At 40.7% G+C, this 23261-nt stretch overlaps 1 protein-coding gene across 3 annotated transcripts in view; it reads left to right on the top strand.

Moving 5' to 3' along the window:
* Positions 1-1080: 1080 nt before the first annotated feature.
* The window catches only part of NKD1 (NKD inhibitor of WNT signaling pathway 1), a 111653-nt gene continuing 89472 nt past the window's right edge, over positions 1081-23261 (top strand). For all 3 annotated transcript variants that reach the window (XR_004408003.2, XM_032998939.2, XM_032998930.2), the window contains exons 1-3: positions 1081-1535; positions 1677-1709; positions 1942-2099. Coding sequence is in view for 2 of the 3 variants with exons in the window: in XM_032998939.2 (XP_032854830.1) it covers positions 1511-1535; positions 1677-1709; positions 1942-2099 (216 nt within the window). In the remaining variant the exon portion in view is untranslated. The remainder of the gene's footprint in view (positions 1536-1676; positions 1710-1941; positions 2100-23261) is intronic.

Here is a 23261-nt window from a genome sequence, read left to right as displayed (position 1 = left end):
TCTTGAGTAAAATTCTCAGAAGCCTTCATTTTTTTCTTGTTCTGAATCTACTACACACTCCCTTTTATCTCTCCTAGTTGAACTACAAGGATCTCAAGGGAGATGTGATTTTCATAAACAGAAAAATAATGACCAGGCAGGAATAATGACCTGGAAGGAAACAAATTTTTAATGACTGTGAGAATTGTCTTTGTGAAACAGCAAGTTTCCTTTTAGTTTATTCTATATGTGGAAAATATACCATTCATAAACTGGAGAAGGGGAGGGTTTTTTTAAATCTTATTTACTCCATTAATAGTAATAATTTTTAAAAGCTGATAGAGACTTTAGACTTTGTCCTCCTGCTGCCAACATTTTGAATCACCGAGAAAGGATTCCAGATCTGGCCCTGGAAACGGCATTTTTGCATGAACCGTGACTTCAGTAGGATCACTGGTGTGTTCAGAGATGCCCCTGCAAAACAGTTTGAAGCACTAAGTCAGTAGAACAACCGCTTTTCCAGACATGCTGGCTTTCCTTCGCAACCAAGACGCTGCTCAGCGGGGACACGAGGGGCTCAGGAGCGCGGCAGCACCGCAGCCGCGTCCCAGGGGTGGCGGAGGGCAGCGGCCGACACGGCGAAAGGCGGGCGGGGTGCCCAGCGGCCGGCTGCTTCTGCGTGCCCCCGCGGCGGCGGGACGGAGACGGACAGACAGACCGACCGACCCTTCGGCCCACGGGGCAGAGCCGCTTTTCCGCCAATACAAGGGGCAGGCCCCCGCGGGGGATGCGGGCGCGGAGAGCGGCCCCCCGCAGCGCCGGCTGCCCGCGGAGCTCTGCGCAGGGCGGCGCTGCCCGCGGGGCGGCCCCGGGAGCGCCGGGCCGGGCCGGGCCGGGCCGGGCAGGGCAGGGCAGCGCCGGGCCGGGCCGGGCAGCCCCGGGCCGGGCAGGGGCCGGCGGCGGCGCGGAGCTCCGCGGGCGGGGGGCGGCGGGGCGCATTGTCTGCCCGACGCCCCCGGGGCTGCGTGGGGAGCGGAGCGGGGCCGGCCCCGCCGCCCGTGCCTGGCTGGAAGTGAAACGCGCCCTGGCTGCTCCTTTTTCTTTTTTCTTTCTTTCCCTTTTTTTTTTTTTTTTTTTTTTTTTTTTTTTTTCTGGAGCCTCCAAAAGGCTCACTCGCCCCTTTCATCTGCTGCCGCGGCCCAATGGGAAGGCGGAGGCTGCCTGCAAGTGGTCTAATCTCAATGAGGTGTCAATCATGTTCCCCGGTGGGTGAAGTAAGGTCTTTTGTAACCGCCTCTGTCTTTGGGAAAGAGAGGAGAGAGGAGGAAGACTGGAGCGGAGAGGGGGACGCCGGACCGTGCTGCAGGAGAGGAACTGAGATTTGATCTCGCTTGTGCGTTACCAGAGAGAAGCGGAGCACATGGATTTCTAAACACGCTGGGATTTTATATATCTACAAAAATAACAACAAGCGAACCTGACCCTACTGAAAACAGTCAAATGAATCTTAACTGCAGATCAATGCAGAGAGATGGGGAAACTTCACTCGAAACATGGTTAGTTCCTTTCACTTGCTACTTCCTTAGCCCCTTCCCCTTATTCTGATTTTACTCGGTTTGTTGCTGTGATTTTTATACTGGTGTCTAATGATCTTCCTTTATTATTTCCCCCACACACTTTCCTCCGGATCTGCCTAGCTGCCGTTTGTAAACCCAGAGAAAGTCCAGAAGGTAGGGATGGCTCCTTACTGCTAGTAACTTTGATCTCCTTCCCCCGGTCCGGGTGGCTGTCCCCGTCCCCCTGCCCTCTCCCCTCAACTTTCCGTCGCGGTTTGCGCGCTGCGTGCCGGCTCCTGCCCCGGCTCCTGCCCCGGCTCCTGCCCGGGTTGGCCGCGGGGTTGGCCGCGGGGGCCGGGCGGGCTCTGCGAGCGGCTCAGCGGCGGCATTGTCTCCTCTTTTCTAGGTGATAGTTTTGCGGTGAACGCCTCTCTGGCTCGCAAAGGGCTGGAGGACTGGATGGTGAAGCAGAAATACTCCGGGGGCAGCAGCAGCGGAGGCAGCAGCTCGGGACTCCAGCAAGGCTGCCAGCACCGGGCTGTTTGCAGGCTCTCCAGCGCCAGGGTATGTCAGCTTCCCCGCTGCCCCCCGCCGCCGCCGCCCCCGCCCCTTCTTTTTGAAATAGGGAAAACCAAAAGCTCTTTCTACATCCCTCTCTCCCTCCCAAGGGCCGGTTGTGCAAAGGAAGGGTTTTCTTTGCCCTAATGCTGCTCCGAGGGGCTGCCCCGCGGGTGGTTTCCTTCAGTCCTTTGATGAAGTTAGGAGCTGCAGAGCAAACTTGGTGCTGGTACAAAAGCCGGAGCAGTAAGGGGACCTGTCGGCTGGTGTCTGGGCAGTACGATGAGAACAAAACCCTTCACAAACAGAGAGTCTCTGGGAAGAGCCCAGCACCCTGCCAGTGTGTGCAAGCTTGTGAACCCTGATTGATGCACAAGTTTGTCTGTGACACTTTGGCAGAGGAATTCAGGAAAGGAGAAGTCCCTGAAGAGTGTATTTTTACTTATTTGCTCTTTGCTCATAATGTGTGCCTGACTTTTTCCATGAGAGTTACTGCACATGTCACTTGTTCTGGCTGTTACCACACTGGGGGTTGCTTTCCACTCTTTCTCTTTCTTTCCTCCAGTCCTCCTGTGTAAAGCTGGGCTGGAGGAAATGTCTAAGTTGCCTTTTTTTTTTTTTTTTTTTTTTAATAATGTTGCCTCTTTAAATAAAAAGGCATGATGGGAGGTAAACAAACTTAACAATTCTTATATACAGTCCTCATAGTGTTTCAGGGTATGATCCAGAGCTTATTGATGTTTACTGAAAGACTCCCATTGACTTCTGTGAGCTTTGGATCAAGCCCTGAAAGCTTCATCAGTGGAAAAGTAACCTGAGAGATGGTGAGATTGGAATCTGTGCTTCCCAGCAAGGAATGTGGCTCTGAAAGCACAAGCAGAGCAGGGCCACCAAACCTCCTGCAGACTCTTCTCTTTGTTAGCCACCAGTTTTATTGTCAGAAGCCTGAACTTCTCATGTCTCAGGAAAAATGAACTCACAAGTAGAGAATACTTCATTTTAGGTGGGGTGTTAAAAGTATATAGAAGATGTGTGGTATGGAAAAAGCTAATGATGACTTTTTAGATTCCACCAATATTTTACTTAGCGGAGGATAAATTGTTTGGGAGGCACTGGAAGTAAGGTGAGGGGGGTAAGATACTGATGTCAGTATTTGTAATTGGTGAGCGTAATCACTTTAGGTTGGACTTGAAGGTATGGTTGGTTGAAGTGGTTTTTGTTGTGCTTTAGTTGGATACAATGTGTCCAAAGAAATAAGTTTTCACTAATAATGGTACATAGATGTATGATACAGATGCAAAGAGTAAACCCATGTGCTTTTAATTATTTTTCATTATCCCCATTTTTGTGAGTCAAACTTTTTAGGTATGTTCTACCTTTCACATACATATTTTCTAGGAAAGAAGCTCAACTCACCGAACTAAACATAGGTTTAAAATACAAGAGTTAAAGGTCAAAAATTCAACTTTAACTCTGTGAAATGTATTTCCTTCCACAAATACAGTTTACTTTCTGAAAAGGATAAAATCCTTTGTCAAAGATACTTTGCTATTCACAAAACTATTCAGTTTTCAGTTCCATGAGGTCTGCCCAGCTGGAATGACAGTAGAACAGCGCTTCTCTTCTTACCCAAGGTGTCCTCCTCATGATAGCTCAGCAATTAGCAAGCCATTAACTAAAAGTTAGTCTACAGTGTTAGTATATTATAAAACCGTAAATAGGTTTAAGTATGTTTAAAAGCACTGCTCCCATGAGGCTTTTTACTGTCATCCTGATAGAGCTGCTTCTGAATGAAAATACTCACAATTTATTGCCTAATATATTTAGTAGTATCTGCATGCATGTATAGCCTGCTAATTGATTTAGTTTAATTGTCTTCCTGTCACAGGCACACTGTGACAGCTACATTAAAGTTCCTTTAAAATATGAACTTTTGGTAATATGGAAGGATGCATTTCTAATCCTACATTGGAACCAGATGTGCCGTATGCACAGTCTTTTTGACGAGGATTATGGAGTCACAGCTATTGACTCGATAACTGAGATTTCATGACTGTTTTTCTTCAGAGATTTCTTTGATCTCTTGTATAATTATACTAAGATACAAAGCAAATTGTAGGCTAACCTTTTGGCACTCTTCATTCACCTGAAGACATAGAACTACTAGTCACTTCTACTAATGGTTAGTCACGTGGGATTGTGTGGGACAGTCGTGTATTCCCCAATAATGTAGTACTGTTGCACTTGAATTGACCAAGGGCTCTTCTCCTTTGAAATTCCTCCTAAAATGATCAGTTATCTTATAAGGCTCTGTGGAATGGTACAGTTTTATTGTCACGGCTGAAACTTTGGCTTCCAATTAAAACATGTTTTTTCCCTGAAAGAGGTCCTAATTGCTACGTATGTGATTTCCAGCAGAAAGAGTAAGATCAAACACTGATGAAAATATCTGCGTTTGCTGAAACACCTAGTTGAGTTTTAAAAAAAAAAATAATGGTCCTAGAAATAATTTTCCTCCTAGGAATCCTTAACCAGAGTTTCGTTGATGGTGGTTTCATTAGTATGGAGGGCCCTATTTGGTGAAATTCGTTGATGGTGGTTTCATTAGTATGTAGGGCCCTATTTGGTGAAATCCAGTGTACTTCCAAAGACCTGTTGATGGGAGAGGAGAGCACTCAGTTGCTTCCAAGTCTGCAACTTCAAAGATTTAAATCATGTTGATTAGAACATAGTGAAATTTGACTTACATTGCTCTATATAAGCCAAAAATTCTGTCTTGGTTGTAGTTGGAAGGCTGTTTTCATCAAGAACAGATGCTGAATTGCTTTGCTAAATTTAGTGACCCAGAGGAGATGACACTGAAGTTCAGGGGAATTCTTGTGGCGTTTTACAAGAGGAGTGAGTGACTAATACAGAAGAGCAATAAAATGTCATTTGTGCTCCTTTCTAGAATGACTGAATTTACGATAGTTGTGGAGGCGAGGTCTTTACGTCAGTTCATGCAAGGGGTGTCTCACACAAGGAGGGTTCAAGAGTACAACACCTTTTCTCTTCCTGAACTGAAGTTTTAAGAGCACCTTGGTTAGAGTAGGCTTCCCTCAGCTGATGTGTCCTCCATGTCGTGTCCCGTCTGTCCATGTCTCCCCCCTCCAATTCACTGGAAGAACAGTAATTAGAGTCCAGCTGCTGCCAAATGCATCAGTCATCTGAGAAGGATCTCGTAGTAAATTGTTGGGTGAAGGCATGAGCCAGGGGAAGGGGAGTGTATCTGAAATATGCACTTCTGGTGTGTATACAGCTTTCTGATCTGCGCTAAGAGCTCTGATCTCATTAAACCATTGCCACCCGCCCAGCAGGGGCTGCTCTGCTCTAAATGTTTTAATTACTGTGGAGGCTGAGGGCTGGGCTGCAGCCTTCCACATCATGTACAATTCAAGAAAAAAGGAATTCTGTTGCATCCATGAAAAGTATGAGGTCCAGAGTCATCTTCTAGTCTCAAAGCTAATTGAAACCACTGGGGCTGTAAATCTGATAGAGCAACTGAGTACATTTCTTTTGCTGCTTTACGAATGAGTTAACTTGCATTCAGAAAGGTTTTCTGACACTGTGGATTATCCTGTATAATTCTTAAGTTTAAATTTATTCGGTGTGTTTACTTTTACAAACTATTTTTGGAGATCAACATTGTTTGCAAATATGCATGTATTTATTTATTTAACTGAGAAGTAGTTCTATGCTAGAGGGGAAAATATTAAATATGACATTTGCTCAGTTTGATTTACTTTTATCTTCAAAGCCATAAGAAATTTTACTAGTTTTTTGCACGTCTCATTGAGATCTGTGCTTGGGACTGGAAAATATCTCGTATTTTTAACTAAATTTCAAACCAGCTTACAGTGAGTCAAGTTGTAAGTAATCATTTTAGTCATAATAGTAAAAACTTCAGCTTACCACTTCTGCTGGGCTCTTTGGTGCTAGTGATCCTCATGTTCAGCCCTAACTGATATTAATTAGAGTTGAGTATCTGGTCTGGGAATAATACAGTATGAAATGCTGAGGCACATCACTGCTTCAGAGGTGGGGCTTGTTCTCCATTTGTTCTGTGCCTGTAACTGCCAGTGACATTAATGGGCATTCCTTGCATGACTGAGAGGAGACTATGACAGTGGCAACTTCACTGCTCCTCTAGCATGATCTTTCTTAAATTAAAAAAAAAAAAAGCCCTTCCCAATCCTCCACTATTAAATAGCATGTGTGTGTGTGTGTGCATATAAAAATAAATAGCCTTATAGAAGACACTGCTGGATAGGTTATTCATCCAAAATGAAAATAATAAACAGAAAAGAGACTTTTTTAGTGTTATGTATATACTATGGCTTAAAGGCTGTTGAAGTGGACAATTTAATTGTAGCACTACTTTGGGGTCATCTCATGGGTAGAATGACATTTGAAAGACTGCTGTCTTACTGATGTGGTGACAAGAGCAATTAAAATTTCCTTGGGTGCTATCTTGTGTGACTTTTTGAAGTGTTCTTTTAAACTGAAATATTTTCAAGTACATTAATGTCAATATTGTATAGACAATTATTTGTTTTGACTCCGAGGATTAAAAGAAACGACAGACTTGGCAGTGATAGGTACTGATATGACTAAAAAAATATTTTGATACACAAAGTATTGTGTATGACATTTAAAATAAAATTGCCAAAATTTTTATTGAAAGAGAGAGAAGCAGAATCTTATTTACTGTTGAAATTTGGTGCCAAGAAACCAAGATAATTTAATTAGTGGTGCACATAGTGTATCTTGACAGCTCTGGTTTGGGAAAATTATAACATGAATATTAACAATCAAAGAGTCTCTGAAAGTATTAGTGCCATGGTGATGAGATTAGTGAATTGGCCAATACTGTAGCAGAAAGCTGGATTCCAGGGGAATTATCCTTGAATGATACCAGTTGGTGCAATTAAAAGCCACAATTCAGTTGCCATATGGAAAGTGTTAGGCATCCTTACATGGTTTCAAAGCTATGTGCCGGAGGTTAAATTGACATATGAAGAAAAGTATAAATTAAATATTTTGTATTATGAAATTAAAAGTTGATTTTGCTTGAGCCATATGATGGAAGAGGTGGATGGAAGACAGTCTGTATTTTATCAGGGCTTGTTTTATAGGTGTTTCAGAATTAATGTGGTGTGCTTTTAATTTGTCATGTTGATTGGAAAACTGAAGGGCCCATGAAGTTTCTGAAAACAATCTTGTTAAAGTAGCTTCTTTTGTTGATCTCTAACAATCCTCTGTCTCCCACCCCCTTCCAGTAAAATGGAATTACTTAGGTTGATGTTTGTAAGAAGGAAGCATATTCTGTGTAGTGGCTGGATTAAGTCCTCATCTAAGTGATACAAGCTATGTTTCTTGGGCCATTGGTAGTCCCTCTTGACTTCTGAATGAGACGGCCTTGGTTATGGAGTCCATATTCTTCTGTAAATCGGGATGAAAAGCAACAACGATATGCTATATTTTTTAATGACTTAAATGTAAATAATGTAGTCCAGGCTCTACACTAAAACTTTGGTTATAAGAAAAATGGGAAATTTGTAGCACATGATTGTTGACATATGGGAATGTTCTTTACAGCAGCATTCATTAGCAGAAGGGTTTTCTGTAGGTTTTGTGAGATCCGTAATAAGACCCAGGAGGAGCTCAGTAAGTGGCTATTTGTAGGCACCCTTCAGAAGATGATCTTAGTTGACTTTTATGGTTTCTTTTGAATTGGGTTATGAACAGAGGAAAGAGATGTCTCTTGAGAATTGAAACTTTGTAAGAGTTAGTTTTCCCAAAGTTGGGGAAATAATTGTTCGGTGATGATATTTACATCAAAATGGAGCATTGCTCCTTGTGCTGCAGATGTTGACCTTTATAGAAATCCTTGTGGATAGGTTTTGTTTCGTGAATGTCAGCATCAAAACCTGGTTGGAAAGTAAATGGTAGATGTTGAAATGTACAAAATACTTGAAGTATTTTTTTGTAACTAAACCACTTTCCTAGTTGGTATACTAGTTACTCTGAATACTTGGGAGTTTTCAAGCTATGTGATACTTGTAGATATCTTTTAATGGAAAATGAGGTATAGTTTTAGTTCAAAAAATTAATGTGAAGAAATGGTCAAATAGACTTTCTCTGTGAATTTATTTAGTCATATCTGCCAACATTGGCAGCAAAACTAAGCTTGTATTTACTCCTACAGAGTAACTACAGCTATGGGAGACTGAGTTGGACTGTATTCCATTCAAGAATTAATAACCAAGTTCCAAATGCAAAATCTTCATTGTGTCTGATTTCTGAGCCAGTAAAGAGTGTTTGTGTTGGAATATCTCATGACATTTGTCTTGCAGTGGTGGAACGCCAGTGGTGTTAGCTGTGGTGAAAGGGCTGTGCTGGCGCAGATGCTTTTACTACTGCGTAATCTAAGAGAGAGGGGAAATGACTTGTGTAGGTTCAACTATTGCTATCCTGGTCTCTCTGCAAGGGGTTCAGCTGTACAGTGCATTTGCTTTTTGTAAACTTATGGATTTATTGTCACCAGCAATATGGCATATATTTTGTCTTGTAATTTTCAGAATAGTGATGACACTGCTGAACGTGTGAGACATCCTCTTTTGTGTTGGAAAGCCCTGTATAGTTAGTGTCTTCCAAATAGACTGCTGTCATGTAACCACATGCCCAGTTTAATAAGGACCAGTTCACTGGCTTGCCATGGGAGCTGGCATTCCAGCAGGCTTATATCTGCAAGTAAGTGTTCAGCCAGATTCCTTAACACCTATACATGTGCGTCTCATATGACCTGATATGTGCCTATCATATGTGAGGAATACTTCTGTTTTAGTCATACAGAATCTAACTGTTTGAGGAAGGGAACAATGCAGTCTCTTGTTGGGAGGTCCTATAACAACTGTGAAACTGTGTACCACTGGTTTTGTTTGTGTGGTGTGGCCTATTGTATATTATATGGCAATAAATGATCCTATTGTTTTAGTCTATAAAACTTTTGGTGGAGTAAATCCTTTTGCTCCTCAGAAGACCAGACTGTGGCCACAGGAGACTGAAATGCCATCAATGCTTGAAAAGCTCCTCAATGGCCAAGAAGAGCCCTGTAAAAATGCACAGAAAAGGTGCCACCACACTAACTCATTGGCAGGGATAATAGAAGACCCTGGGGTTCCCTGGTTCAAACCAAGGTCCTTGCCAAACATGTGTGAGAAGGAGTTGATTCAGAAGCCGTTGTTGAAAAAATGTAATACTTGTGAATTGGACTTATCAGCCAAGCGGTTTTTCTACTTTTTGTTAAAACTCTGATAGTTTGATAATTTCCTCTGATCACCCTTCTCAATCTGAAAATTCAGTGGAACTCTGGCTGTGAAAGGGTGTCTTGCTTGTACCTTGAAAAGTGCCATCTACCAGCCTTGCTTTTGGTTTTACTGGATTTGAATTTAAATGCAGGCTTGGTGGCACTGATCCCTTGTATCATGTGCAGTGAGAATCCTTAAGAATGTGAGAGGAGATCGGTTCTGTTTTGAGCAACATTTATAACAGAGAACTTTTAAAGTACCTGGAGTTTTCAGCCACGTATACTTGGACTTCAGACTGACAAATGCAGGCAGTGTATGTTGCTTTAGCTCAGAGATGGATTGGCATGTGGTCAGAACAGTCAATGTACTGTCCATCTAGAGAAATACTTTGTGTTTTGCGATTAGGGTGGAATTTAATGCATTTGGGGCATTACTGTGGCAGCTTTAAAGGGATTAACTATATTGAGGTTCCTATTAAAGTATAACATTGTGATTCAAGATCTGTGAAAGAAAATCATGCATGGGTGTTTGATCTTGGGGTGCAGCCACACATGCTGTGAGGCATAAAATAAGGGGATAGACTCAGTAGGGAAGTGACAGAACAAAGTACTGTCTTGCAGGAGAAATGGGATTTGGGAGCAGCCTCAGATCTTTTGATCCATACTCTGATGCGAATGATGAGTGGTATGGAGGTGACAGATTTGTCTTGGGGGAGGAAGGAGAATGGTGGGTAGTATGTCGCATTGCCCTCGGAGATAGTTTGCTGTCTGATTCCCCAAAGATTTGATAGCGGTAGGTAAAGACTAAGCTGCTTCTTGTTCCCCTATCTTACAAATCTTTTATAATTCCAGTTTCAAGAGAGTTAGGTAAAGGTAGTAGCTGTAAAGCTAAGCCTTATGTGTTAGATGCATATAAAGAACAAATGCCAGTTTGGGGGAGCGGGAATTTTCTCTGAGCATAGAGTGCCCCAGTCCTGAGCTCACAGAATAACAAGAAGTCTCTGTATTGCATAAGATGCTGTGGTTAAGCCTGTATCAGTGTTTCTGTAATAAGCTACTCTTTTTGAAACAATAAATAATAATTTTACTTGTGAACTTTCCAAGTCTCTCTCTACTCACATAGCGTACGTGTGTATAAACTACAGACACTCATTCCCCTATAAAGAGAGAACATCATAGTCTAGCAAACAGAGTATCTGTCATTCCAGCTGAGCAAAGGTCTAAGGCAATAACCCAAAATATCCTGGAAGAAATTCTAAAAAGCATTGAAGAAATCAATCGTCAGATCCTAGAGGAAGGTCTTTGATGTAATCCTGGTAAGTTTATACTGGGAGCCTGCCTATTTCTTTATGGTCAGCCCTTGACTTTCTATATGAAAAGTGGATCAAATAATTTCATATGCTCCTGCTTTAAAAAAAGATGGTTGATAGTTTTCTAAAGCGTACAGACTGTTTAAATGTAGATTGTGGCTTTTAGCCGAAGCCCAGGTGGGGAGGAAAGGCTTTTCAAAACAAGTACTTACAGGAAAATAAATAATACTTTGATATTTTTCCCATGGAAAAACTGTGCCTCATTTAGCCATCCCGAATATTTAATTTTATTTTGAGGATAAACTTCATAGGTTATCTCAGTTAAAGCCATTTTTATTTATGCAAAGCTTATGTGCAGGGTCTTGTTCCTGATGTGGATATGTATGTAAAAGGAGTTTTTCAGAATACCATAAATAAATTACTTTTAAAGGTATATTTTTAATAAACTCAGTGCAGTTAGGTAATCCTGGTTTTATCAGTTTGAAAAATTCTGCAATATTTCTCTGCTATGTTTTGATACAAAAGCCCTGCTGTAATAGAGGGGAAACTTCTCATTGCTTTCAGTGGTTTTGTACTGCGTTCTCTGCCACATCAGTGGAAGACTGAGGAAGGCTCAAGTGGTGAGACTAATAGTCTTTTTCTCCAGCAGCTACATTGATGGTAGAATGGCAGTGTATTTTCCCCTGCAGATGCAGTTTATCTGATCATTTTATGACAGGTTCACAAAAGTTTTTCCCAGTTGTACTGCCACTTAAATTCTCATTTGTAATTACCAGTGTAATTTTGCAGATAGGTTTAAAAAGCATGTTTTGACAGAGGCTATTCCCACAGCACTGCTTAATACCCATTAAAATACCACATTTTTATTGTATGAAGGTGCCTTTTATCTAATTAGATTGGTTTGTTAAAGTATTGCACCACCGTCCCATTTCTCCTTTTTTTTTTTCTTCTACTCTAAGGCTATTTTTAATTGTTTATTTATGACCACTAGGAAGCACACAAAAGCTTTAACTATGGACTAATGCAGAGCATAAAGACGTAAATAAGATCTCTTCCTGCTGAAACTATTGTACAGGCCTTTTCTTTGAAAGGCAGTTGCTCTTGGATGAAAATGTGGTGACATGTAACAGAAAAGAAAGAAAACCAACCCAAAACAAACCAGCATTTGGAAAGGAAGTACGGTATTCATTGATGCTCCATAAATTTCACTGGAATTTGGTCATCAACCTTACTATGGCACACTTCCAGGTGTGCTGTTTGTTTCTTTTTTCTAAATTGCATTCAAAAAAATAAATTAATGCAATAAATTATTGAGAACTATGTAATGAAAGTCAAACGTAAGGTGTGTTGAAGTAGCTCTGTGTCCTTGGGCATTTGCTGTTATCCAGGAGGGACTACCTAAACTGCAGCACGCAGGTGTTGCCCGTGCTTAGTCAGTGAATATATATGTGCTGTTTAAACACAGAAGAAACCTCTGCTAAAACAATTTAGCCTTAATCTACAGCCACCTCTGATTTTCCCCATTTTGGAAAGACAGAAACTGAAGACACTGCAGTGGGCAGCCCTTTAGATTTGCCAGCAAATGAGTATTAGACAATGGGTAATGTCCTGTGGGAGTAGCAAAAAGACTGTGAGATCCCTTATTAGCTCTGCGACAGTAATCTGACCCTTCTCATGCGTGTTCCTGATGGCAAGGGACAGTCCTGGTCTCAAAAAATGAGGAAGATTTCACCACCACTGGGAAAAATAGGCGTTTGTAAAATACAGAAGAGCAGAATGGTTAGATAAGAAAAATGCTAATGTCATGCTCTTAGGGGTGTGTTTTAAGCAAGGAAAGAGTCCTGGCCTACTGTACAGTCAGAGAATCTCCTCACATCAGCAGGAGCCCTGTCCAAAGACAGGGTGAGGCTTCTTCCTGCCACGCTCTTGGTAGACATGGGGTCTAGTCAAAACCTGCTGTTACTGCGTATCAATTCTAATCTCTGGTAGCACCAGCAATGGATAACCAGTTCTGCCTTCAGTTAGAAATATGTACAGAGACTTTTCTGAGAGGCGTGCCAGTCTGAGAGACATGCCAGATCAGGGGTAGGATTTGGCTTTGAATTGTGTTGGCACGGCTTACTGATGTCGGCGGGCAGGGTGCTAACAGCTGACGGCAGAACTGGGCGGAGGGAAGTAGCTCAGCTGAAAAAGCAGTCTTCTGATGTTGGGTCTCATCTGTCTGTAAATGGGTGGGGGGAAAAAAGTGTGCGTTACCTGGACTTAGCCATCCACAGCCAAGAATCTTTCTTCTCACAATGATGGTGCCGAACAGTGAGTACTTTGTGTCATACCTGGCTGCACGCCAAGCTGTGCTGTAAGTTTTGTGCAACACAGGCTTGAGGCGGCCCTTCTTGCAGGGTGATGCCTTCCTTCTGCGCCGGTGCAGCGCTGTCCAGGTAGCGCGCCTTTTCTACTGACCGAGTTCTGCTTCCAGCAGGGTTGACGCAAACTTCACATGCCTGTTGGAACTGCCTGCCTGTGGTGTACAGAGGGTGAGATGGTACCCGTTTTGCCAGGCAGTTTTCTGACTGTATGCTATTGATAGGACAGAGATTGGAGTGAGTGATCTTTGTGGAATACAAAGGGTTACGTTGTTGAAGTTACACAGGCGCCAATCCACTGGCACACCGCAGGTGATCTCCGAGTGAATGTTGTTTAAAGCGCCTGTCCCACGGTTTCACAAATGTGCTCTGACCAGAGGATGTTTTTCTAACTTCAAAGGGCTTTTCAGCCTGGCTCGGTGCCTCACAGACTGAGTCCACAATTCCTCTCTGCTCGTGATGTGTTCTAACCATGTGTGATTTTTTTGGTATGTGATGTTTTCTTAAAGCGGCATTGACCTGTGTTCAAGTGAAACTTGCTCTTGAGCTTGTAAACACAAACTTGTCGTGTGGGCAGTTTTCATCTTGACCTGATGTGTGTATTTTTTTTAAGAGCAAGAATAGACATCAAAAGGAGGAGTAATTTATAGGAAAAGAAGGAAAAAAAGAAGAAATAAACTTGCAGCAGCTTTTTGAGTTGCCCCATCCAGAGACTTTTCCTTGAAGATCAAAGTCTGGGTCCTTTGCTGGCCATAAGGAGAAAAGTGTGTTTCCACCTCAGCGCTGCTAGTGTTACAGTAGGTTACTTTGTCTGAAATGTGCCTCTGCACAAGGGGTGTGCAAAGGGGGAAAGCAAGGCAAAAAGGAGTAGAAAGTGGAAAGAACCTATGACACTTATCACTGCCCTGATTTTTTTTTTTTTTTTCTGCACAAGGGGTGTGCAAAGGGGGAAAGCAAGGCAAAAAGGAGTAGAAAGTGGAAAGAACCTATGACACTTATCACTGCCCTGATTTTTTTTTTTTTTTTCCTGCCCTCCATCTTTAGCAATGTTTACATTAAGATAAACTTTGAGGAGCATGTTTGTATGTTTTTAAATATTAAAGGTTTCTTTTTCTTCTGTAGTACTTCATAGTATAGTTTTCTGAAGGGGATTATTTTCCAGTTAATGCAAAATACACTTTCTTTTTAGTGCAGAGAATTAGGAATGACTGAGTGTCTGTGGGCCAAATTATTTTACTGTTGAAGTCCACTGACTCTCCATTAACTGCAGAGATCAGGATTAGGCCATGAAATATCTCATGAGGTACACTGTGCTACATAAGCTATGGCTGTGAATCTGGGAAGACCTCATGTTCTGCTAAGTTGCATTGGTGGGCACTAGTTTTTGCAATGTTTGTGCATTCATTAAGGCTGGAAAAAATAGGCTAGTTTGAGGTTTAAAAGTCACCATTTTCAGTTTTCTGTTATTACTAATATGGATGTCTTTGAGTATATTTAAAAAAACAAACCAACAGGAAAACAAATCCCTTCTTCAAAGAAAACAATACCTTACAAGCCAGACCATGATACTTTGTTTGCCAAGTGATTGAAAAGGATCATCTGCTGTGGGAATAAAACATCATACTGTGAATGGCATGCCGTGAACAATATATCTCAGCTGTGCAATGAAGTTTTGCTCCTCATGAGTAACAGTACTTCAGTCTAGCACTTAATTATTAATCCAGCTTTCAGATGCAGCTGGATCTCAAGGTCCTCATCCAGACGAGACCCTGGAGAAGTTAGTGATGTCTAGGACCTAAGCCCTAACAGCAAACAACCTGTGCTACCCTGCCATCCCATGGTTATCGACAGGAACCATCCCACCACGTTTATTTTGGCTAGTTTTAAAGCAGGTGGCCAGGATGAATTCCTAGTTTCAAAGTCACAGCTGCTGCTTTGAAATTGTGTAAGAAGGGCTTTGGTTTCTTAACACAAAATAACTGAGCTGCTGTTTGGTATTAGAACATCATTCTGGGAAATGCACTCTTCATTTTAAAAATATCTTATGTATGGAAGTTGAAAGTTTATATGTCATGATTCTAAAGGCAAAGAGCTGAAAAGGTTCCTTGTTTGACTGATGATTGTAAATACTTAAGAATTCCTCAGTGACGAGTGAATAGAATCTGAAGGTAGTATTAAAAATTAATAGCCATATTAGAAACACAGTTACTGCAAGAATCTCATTTGTTGGTATTAAACACTTCTGGGTGGGGGGGATTTTTTGGGTAACTATAATTTAAGATTTTTCTCTTTTAATTGGATGCCTTTGTGGCAGTTACTCCCAAAATGTTATGCCTTTATCATTAAATCAATTAAAAAGACCAAGTGGACTTTATACCATCACAGTAACAATGCTGTGATTAAGTAGAAGGAAATGTTCCATTACAAATCCCCATTTCCTTTCCTTGTAAAATTTTATTTTAAAATGAGCCTTCTTGGGTGACTTTTTCAGTAGTGTCAGCAACAGTGTCAGCAGAATGGTGAATTTGTGTCACTGGAAGTATAAAGAGAATTCATGAAGGAGTTTGTGTTAAGCATAGTTTTCTTTTTTATAAAAAAAGGATTCTATTCACTGTGGTTTTTTTCTTCTTTTGTATTCCTTGCTGCCTTATGATATTATAATGTTTTTTGCCTACTTTCAAAATTTCATAGATATATATTTATAAAAAAATATATGTCATGTAAGCTTTTTTTTCTAGTGTAAGAGAAAGTACATTTTATGCAAGGTACACAGCATGGGGTTTTCTGGGCCTTCAATCTCATATGATCCTGTCTCACAATAAATATATCAAACAGAAATAAGCAAAATGCAATCCTCTCAGACTGGGTGAGAATGAACTCTTAAGAAAGAAGACAAGGGAGGGCTGGTTAGAGGAATGGCTAGACCTTTCCTTTGAAAGGAGGCCTGAAAAAGTGAGTAGGCTTTTTTCAAAAAAAAAAAAAAAAAAAAAAAAAGTAGAGCGCTTTTTCAGCTTATGTGGAAAGGCTTAGTAAAGGATGGAAAGGGCAAAATTGGGGTTTATTTGGTACTGGGGACATGATCAAAGAAACGAATGTAGGATTCACATGTATAGGATATAACAAAATCGTTGACTTGGCTGTTAAGGGGAAGGAGTGAGAATGGGCACATCAGAAGTACAGGCAGTATAGATGGGATATCTGGACTGTGCTCTTAATCCGTTTTGCTTCAATCATAAAATAATTTTTTTTGTATTTTTATGTTGTGATAGCAATAACTGGTAGCTCTCTTGTCTGTTGGAAACTGCATGTTCTAGTGCAGCACTTCTTAGATTTATCCATTAACAAGTGGTGCTGCACCATGTTTTACATACAGGTGTATATGACAGAAAGATCCCCCCTAAGATAAAGCTCTCAGTGGTTCAGGCACAGGCTTACTGGGCAGTCCTTGCGTCTCTGATAACAGGGTGTGCCTTTGCTATCTGGGCTGACTGGTGTAGCCCCTCGGGTCTCTACTTAGTGGTTGGGATTTTAATGGGTAGGATGACAGCACTGTTGTACTTAAGGAGATAGGGTAATAGGTTAAATACAATTTAAGCACACTGAATCACAAGGTAGGTAGGCTTTGAAGTCATCTGAGATTAGAAGACTGGTCTGTGGGCTTGGATGTGAAGTTGGGAGGTGTTTGTGATGTGGGTGGTCAGAGATGGATAGCCACTGCTGTGGTGCTACCTGGTCTCTGAAACTCTGAATTTATGGCTCGAGAATAAGGTACAGGAGCTACGTACTCTAGTCTAGACCCTAGCTTTAGTTGCATATCCCTTCTCAAGTTACTCAGACAAGAATCTTCGCAGAGACCCAAGATAGCTAAACACTTGCTACTCATTTAGTCTAGTCTTCTCTTTGAAACTGCAAGTTTTATCCACTTTTTCTCACTTCCTTGATGGATAGGTTTTATTCTTTTACCTACCAAGGCTGTCGAGGTACTCAGAGAAATATGCTTATGAAGAACTTCAATGCTAGCTGTACACTTAAGTCATTGCTATATTTTTATGGATAAGCCAGGTATTTATTACCTACTTTCCTGAGCAAAGTAAGAAAATTAGAATGAAAAAGAATGTTTGAATTCCCCTTGGAGTTGATATAATCCCCCTTTGCAAAAAACAGCCCTCTTACATTGTTTCTTCTTTTGCACTACAGTAATCTTCCTAAAATCATTTTGGAAAGGGGCCTTTTTGAAGTGTCCATCTCTTGTCACAGTTCAGTGGCCCAAGAAGCCTAATTCTAAAAAATTTGCATTAAAGCAGTTTTAACATGTGGGGTAAAAAGACATATTACTTCCCACTCATCTGAACAAGAGTTTGGATGAGGTTATAAGGTGGTGGAAGGGACGTCTTCAGTGTATGAACTGAATCTCCACTCCTTGTTGAGGCCTGCCTGAGGACATGTGCATTCAACCAATGCAGACTCCTTGCTTATTGCTGTATTTTGCTTTTGGTGACACATATAAATTCAGTGCAAGATTAGTAGGAATGTGGGAATAGAGCATATGTATAAATCATAATAGGTAAATAGTATGGTATGAAGAGAATGCCAGACTTTTACGACTCTTACCGGATGAAATGGACTACACAGACATAACTAAAGGGTGAAGAAAAATGTTCATTAAAAATTCGACTGAAGGTGAGCTCTGATGCACCAGCTAGACTTGAGGCTTTGCAGGGATATGAGCTTTTTTCTGGTGTTTACTTGAATAATGAAGTTACCCTCTCTTGAAGGTTATTCTTCCAAGCAGCAGAGTTTGTACATGAGTGAAACGCATGTCAAAATGTTTACAATGAACTGAAGTGGAGTGGTGAGTCAAAGCAGTAGGCTTTTGTTTGCATTGGCTTTGTAATGGAGAGCCTTATAATGAGGGTGAACTATGCCTCCTATTCTAGTGGGCCTTTGTACTATCTAAAGCACAAAGTGGAGCAGGTTTACAGGTTAATTAACACCTCTTCCCTCCTCCTTGTGCTGGCAGTGAGGTATTGCCCACGGTCACTTTAGAAATGGTGACTGATGGGTAGTGATGGATACTCCCAAGTTTTTTGTTGCCACTGAATTCTCTTCTTTGAATGTCATTTGTTCTTTTAAACAATAGAGAGCACGGTTAAATGTATGGTGCTGAGGAGGTACGTATTGTCTTGTTAGCCTGGCAGCAGTGAGGACACCCCTACAGCTGTGTGTTTGCAGCCGGGCACATCCCAGTCTGTAGCTTCCCAGCTCCCCCCTCCTTATAAATATGAAGAGAATTCAGACAAATTCTGCCTGCCTAAAGAGGATTTAATGGCATCTTAAAACCCATTATTATGTATTTAAGGATGATTTATCTCAATATTGAATTGTAAGGATGGTTTTAATCTGGTGGCTCTGTGGTTTTGGAGAGTTTGGTCAGTCTGGCTGGAATCGTCGTACTTTTGTCTGTGTGTTGGATATGGGTGTTTGTTGTGTGTGGTGTTTTGTTTTTTTTTTTTTTTTTTCCCCCACTCCCTTTGGAGACTTTCTTTGACACCTATTGCTCACAGATCACTTTCTCAGCAGTTGCCCTGTGCTTCTTTCTTTCTCTCTTCCCTCCCAGTTCCTCAGTTCTCAACACTGCATGTGTTAGATACTTCTATTTTAACAGCTATTGCATTTCCCTTAGCTTGATTTAAATGCTACATTGTTCAGAAACTAAATCTTGGTGGAGAAACAAAGCCCCACGGTGGTCTAACTATCAGGGTGCACATTTGGGTGTGGAACATAAAGAATCCTTTTGCCATCCTGCATTGGCTAGCACACCATACTGTAACATTTGAGGCAAGTATGCACAGTACATACTGCCTAACCATACCATACTCACTGTACAGATTGCTAACAAAAAACATGTGGAGCATATATGTATTTTTGGAGCTTAAAGAATTTCTCCTCACATCTACTTCCTTACTTGCCTATTTGTGAGTGGAAAGATGGTGGAACATAGCCCAGCTCAGGAGCAGAATCATTTTGGGAAGAGGACAGTGCAGAGGCAGTGCTTGCTGCCTTCCTTGAGGCATCAGGGAAATTGAAAAGGAAACTGTGATTCAGTGAATCAGTCATCTCTCAGACAGCTCCAGGGGCAGTGAGGCTCTCAGCTGCTGCCTTGCTCACAGTGGATTATAGGGTCATAATACAGTCCACTATGCCAAAGCAGAAAAGCAGTCAATTCATCCTCGGGAGCTTCTTTATGTTGTCTAGAACTGAAGAATTCCTCTGTAAGAATGTAATGCTTTTTATCCAACTTCCCAATTCCCATGCTTCAGCAATATATTTATCTTCACCATTTTCATGCTGTGAATAGAGAAAGGCCAAGAAACATGTATAAAGCACTTCCTTTACAGCCAATGATATGTGCAGTATAACATCCTATAAAGTTAACAGGGATTAAGGTGAATGACCATGTGAGCAAGGGAGGCATCCCATCAGGAAATATGTCTGTTTCTGTGTAGCAACTAAAGCAATACTATTTACAGACTTTGAATCAAAGGCTTGGACAGCTAAACAAAGCTAATCCCCAAAGATGTACTATTAAACTCATTTCCTGTGTATGGAACAAATATTGTAGGAGTTTTGAAAAGCATTTTCCAGCCATTGTTAAGAGAAGATTTGGGGTGTGAGCTATAAAATTCTGATCTGGATTCAGACTTTCTCCATATTTGTGGTTTTGGTTTCAGCCTGTCTCTAGTTAGCAGGGATGTAAATGTTACAGTTTACCCATGTGGTTTGAGCTGTGCTGTGCTAGTAGTGTAAGTCTCGCTTTTTCAGCACGTCTTTATTTTAGAAAATAATTCTTTCTGCTGGAGTCGTATCCTTTCTTTTATTGGGCAAACTCTGAATATTCTGGCAAATAAGGACAACTTGACTAGGCCTAGTAAAGCTGCAAATGTAGAGTGTTAATTGTCTATGAAAAATAATGTTTCTCTCTCATAAATTCTTTCAAAGTGAAAACTCAAGTTTGTATGCCCTTACAGAGAAGAAAGTAAATAACCTGTCATGTTATCTTTTTAGGAAAGCTTTTGTTTCTTTGTTTCAGCTTTAATAGCTTGTTACATTTCATTACTCAAACAATTGAAATTAATTGATGGGAAAAGGTTTAAATTGAATAATGAATATCCTTGATTTTGGAGAACTTTAAGTGAGAAAGGGGAACACTAAGAATTAGGTCCTGTAGCGAGTGGAAATTTTTTTTTATTTTTTACTTTGAGCCTGAATGCAATTGTAAGAACAGCTCTCACTTTGGGTAAGAGCTGACTGCTCAGATCTGTTAGCTGGGTCTATCTGGGCAGTGTGTTTATAAAGTGGGTGGTTAGGGCTCTGAATTCTTGTCAGAAGATGTAATTTATGAATAGCAGTGAGAAATGACTGCCTAAATGTGAACAGCACAAGTAAACTAGGCACAGAACATGCTTTTTCCTGGACTGTCACCCATTGGATCAGTAGCCTTGTGTGTGGCACTTAATGTAATTTCAGACCAGCTTAATTCTGAGCAAAGGCTGATAATGTGTGAACATGTGTGATGGTCCCGAGATGACGGCAAGCAAGCCCATCAGACACTGCATGGTGTCTGCTTTCAGAGAGGATTTCAGTGCTGACTTCTGTAGAGTTAGGCTCTGGCAGTCATAATTATGCAGCAGGGAATATTAGAGAAATGAGTACAGAGGTGTTCTCAAATGCTTGGCACTTTGTCATAAATTTAATCTATTTACATATTTCCTGTACCACTATACAAACAAACCAGGGGGCAGAGTCCTGAAACCATTTTCTCAGGCAAAGTTCCAGTTGATACCAAAGAGATTGGGATTGAAAATAATCACTTGTTTAGAAGCATTTGAATGTGACCTTTAGAGAAATCCTCTTTCCTTTTGCTGACTTTTTGAACCCCTCATTAGGGAGTTACTGAAATTCAGTAGGAAATTTCAATGAGTTCAGGCTACAACCCTAACTGAGTTGTCACTTGCTGTTCCTTTTGGAGCATTGCAGGGTGGGGACATTGCTTCTTCAGAAACTAGCATAGACTTACAGCATTATTATTCTTCCCTGATTCTCATTCCTTGTTGAATTTGCAAGTACTCCTCTCTTAGCCTTATTAGATCTGCAAGTAAAAGCATGTGTGGTGAACTTACACGTGTTTCAGCATAGATGCTGAGGCCATTCCAAGTCTGGTAGTGTTTTGCATGCACGTAGAGATCTTATCCTTCAAGTAGTATGCAATATATGGTTCTCTGCCACCATTACGATATCCTTTTGTTCCCAGAGAAAGCCCCAGAAAGATACTGGGTGAGCTTGAAGAAATTCGTAGAAGAGTGAAGGATGGTTGAACTATGGCGACTTGAAAGAGCAAATTATTTGCTGCTTGTGTACGTAGGGAAACGGATAAGAAGTCTTATTGTTATAGAGATAGAACGAAAGAATAAAAAGTACTTTTACTTATCAGTAATTTATGCTTGCTTTTATAGATTTTTATTGTGATGCAGAGTGTTTGTGCAGCAGCTATTCTGGAATACTTATTGCAATCAGTTTCCATATGTAAAAATGCCAGTAAATATTACTGAAGCAATGACCGAATGAGAATTTAGTCTATGTTGTTTGAAGCTTAAAAAAGGGTATTTAGAACTGTGAAGGAGTATGATTAGGAATAGCAGCAGGAGAATTTAGGAAAGATTGGGTATGAAGGTGTGGTAATGGAGGTTTGTTTCAACACGGAATAATTCTTGGAAAATGGTAAAGGTTTTATTTGTCTCAGAATTCTTAAAACTGAACAGTTTAGGTCTCTAACTTTCTCAAGTATGTAATGAAAAAGGGTCTTCAAAGTTGACTCTGAGCTCAGTCCGTTTTAATTTCTTCTACTGAGAGCACAGAATAATCATGTGCATCTATGTCAGCAAAATTAAGATTTATGGATTTTTTTTCCCTTTCAGTGACTATCTTGTACGTGATAGTATTCAACATAGAAATGCTGTTACTTTAGGCATGGCTTTAGCAGATTATGCTGACAGCAGTTAGTTGTAACTCAGAGCTCTGTCCTTTATAAAGATTAATGATCCTTGAAATAGTAAATATATTGGAAATGCCAACCCTAGAAGTTGTTTGAAATTCATAAATAGAACTGTTTGTGTAACAGCAGACATCTTCCCCTGCTATTTCCTATAATAGTGCAGAAATAAAATACTAGAGCAGTAAGGTTTCAGTATCTCAAAGGTGCTATTGGAGAGAAAAGATCCCTTCATGAGGAATGTATGTGTTGGGAAGGGCAGGAAGAGGGTGATGACAAGCCATTTTGCAATATCACATTTGCTTATGGCTTATGGGGAGTGCTGCAAAGAGCTTGAAGCTTTTAACACATCTGAGCATTGTTGACTTTTATTCTGGTTGCCATCATTCAGTAGGCAGAGAACAGCTCAGCAGGCACGAGGCCCAAAAGCTTGCCTTCTGTGGGTGGGCATTGTTTTGGGGGAGAACCCATAACTTATTTTAAAGTTTGTTACAGTATAGACCTAGCAATAATTAATCATGACATTAAGAGGGAATGTATGTATAGACATTACTTCACAGAGTTGTCACAAGTTCTGCTCTTGCCATATTTTAATTTCCAAGGCTTTTGAATCTCAGACAAGGTGCTATAGATGTAGTTATTAAATTCTGCAGAAATATTTTTATTGGGTAAGACATTGATGATGTAGCTGTGAAAGCCAAATTCAGAGACTAGCAAAAGGTTCTTTATCCATGTATTTAGGAGGAAAAATATTATTTTGTAACACTCTCTTATTATTGAAATACTTCTTTTAAATTTACCTTCTTTTTCCTGAATATGTGTGTGTATGTGTGTATGTGTGTATATGTATATAGTATCACAGTTGTGACAATGTAGGGTTTATTCTCTTTGTTATTGGGTCATCAATAACATTTTCATCAATAACACACAGGTGGAAACACAGCTTTGGAAATAGTAATTCTAACTCTTGTGGCTCACCAGACACTTGCTACTGTAGTGACCTGAGGACATACTGACCTTTTTTGGGTTTTTGAATGCTCTGAAGAGAAGATCCTGGATAGGATATAAAGAAAAAAAACTCTTAAAGTTTACACGGTG

This window comes from Tyto alba, unplaced genomic scaffold, assembly GCF_018691265.1.
Source record: "Tyto alba isolate M040663 unplaced genomic scaffold, T.alba_DEE_v4.0 Super-Scaffold_26, whole genome shotgun sequence".
NCBI classification, from domain to species: Eukaryota; Metazoa; Chordata; class Aves; order Strigiformes; family Tytonidae; genus Tyto; species Tyto alba.
The sequence above is the reverse complement of the archived record's forward strand: the minus strand, read 5'-3'. Positions and strand labels throughout refer to the sequence as shown.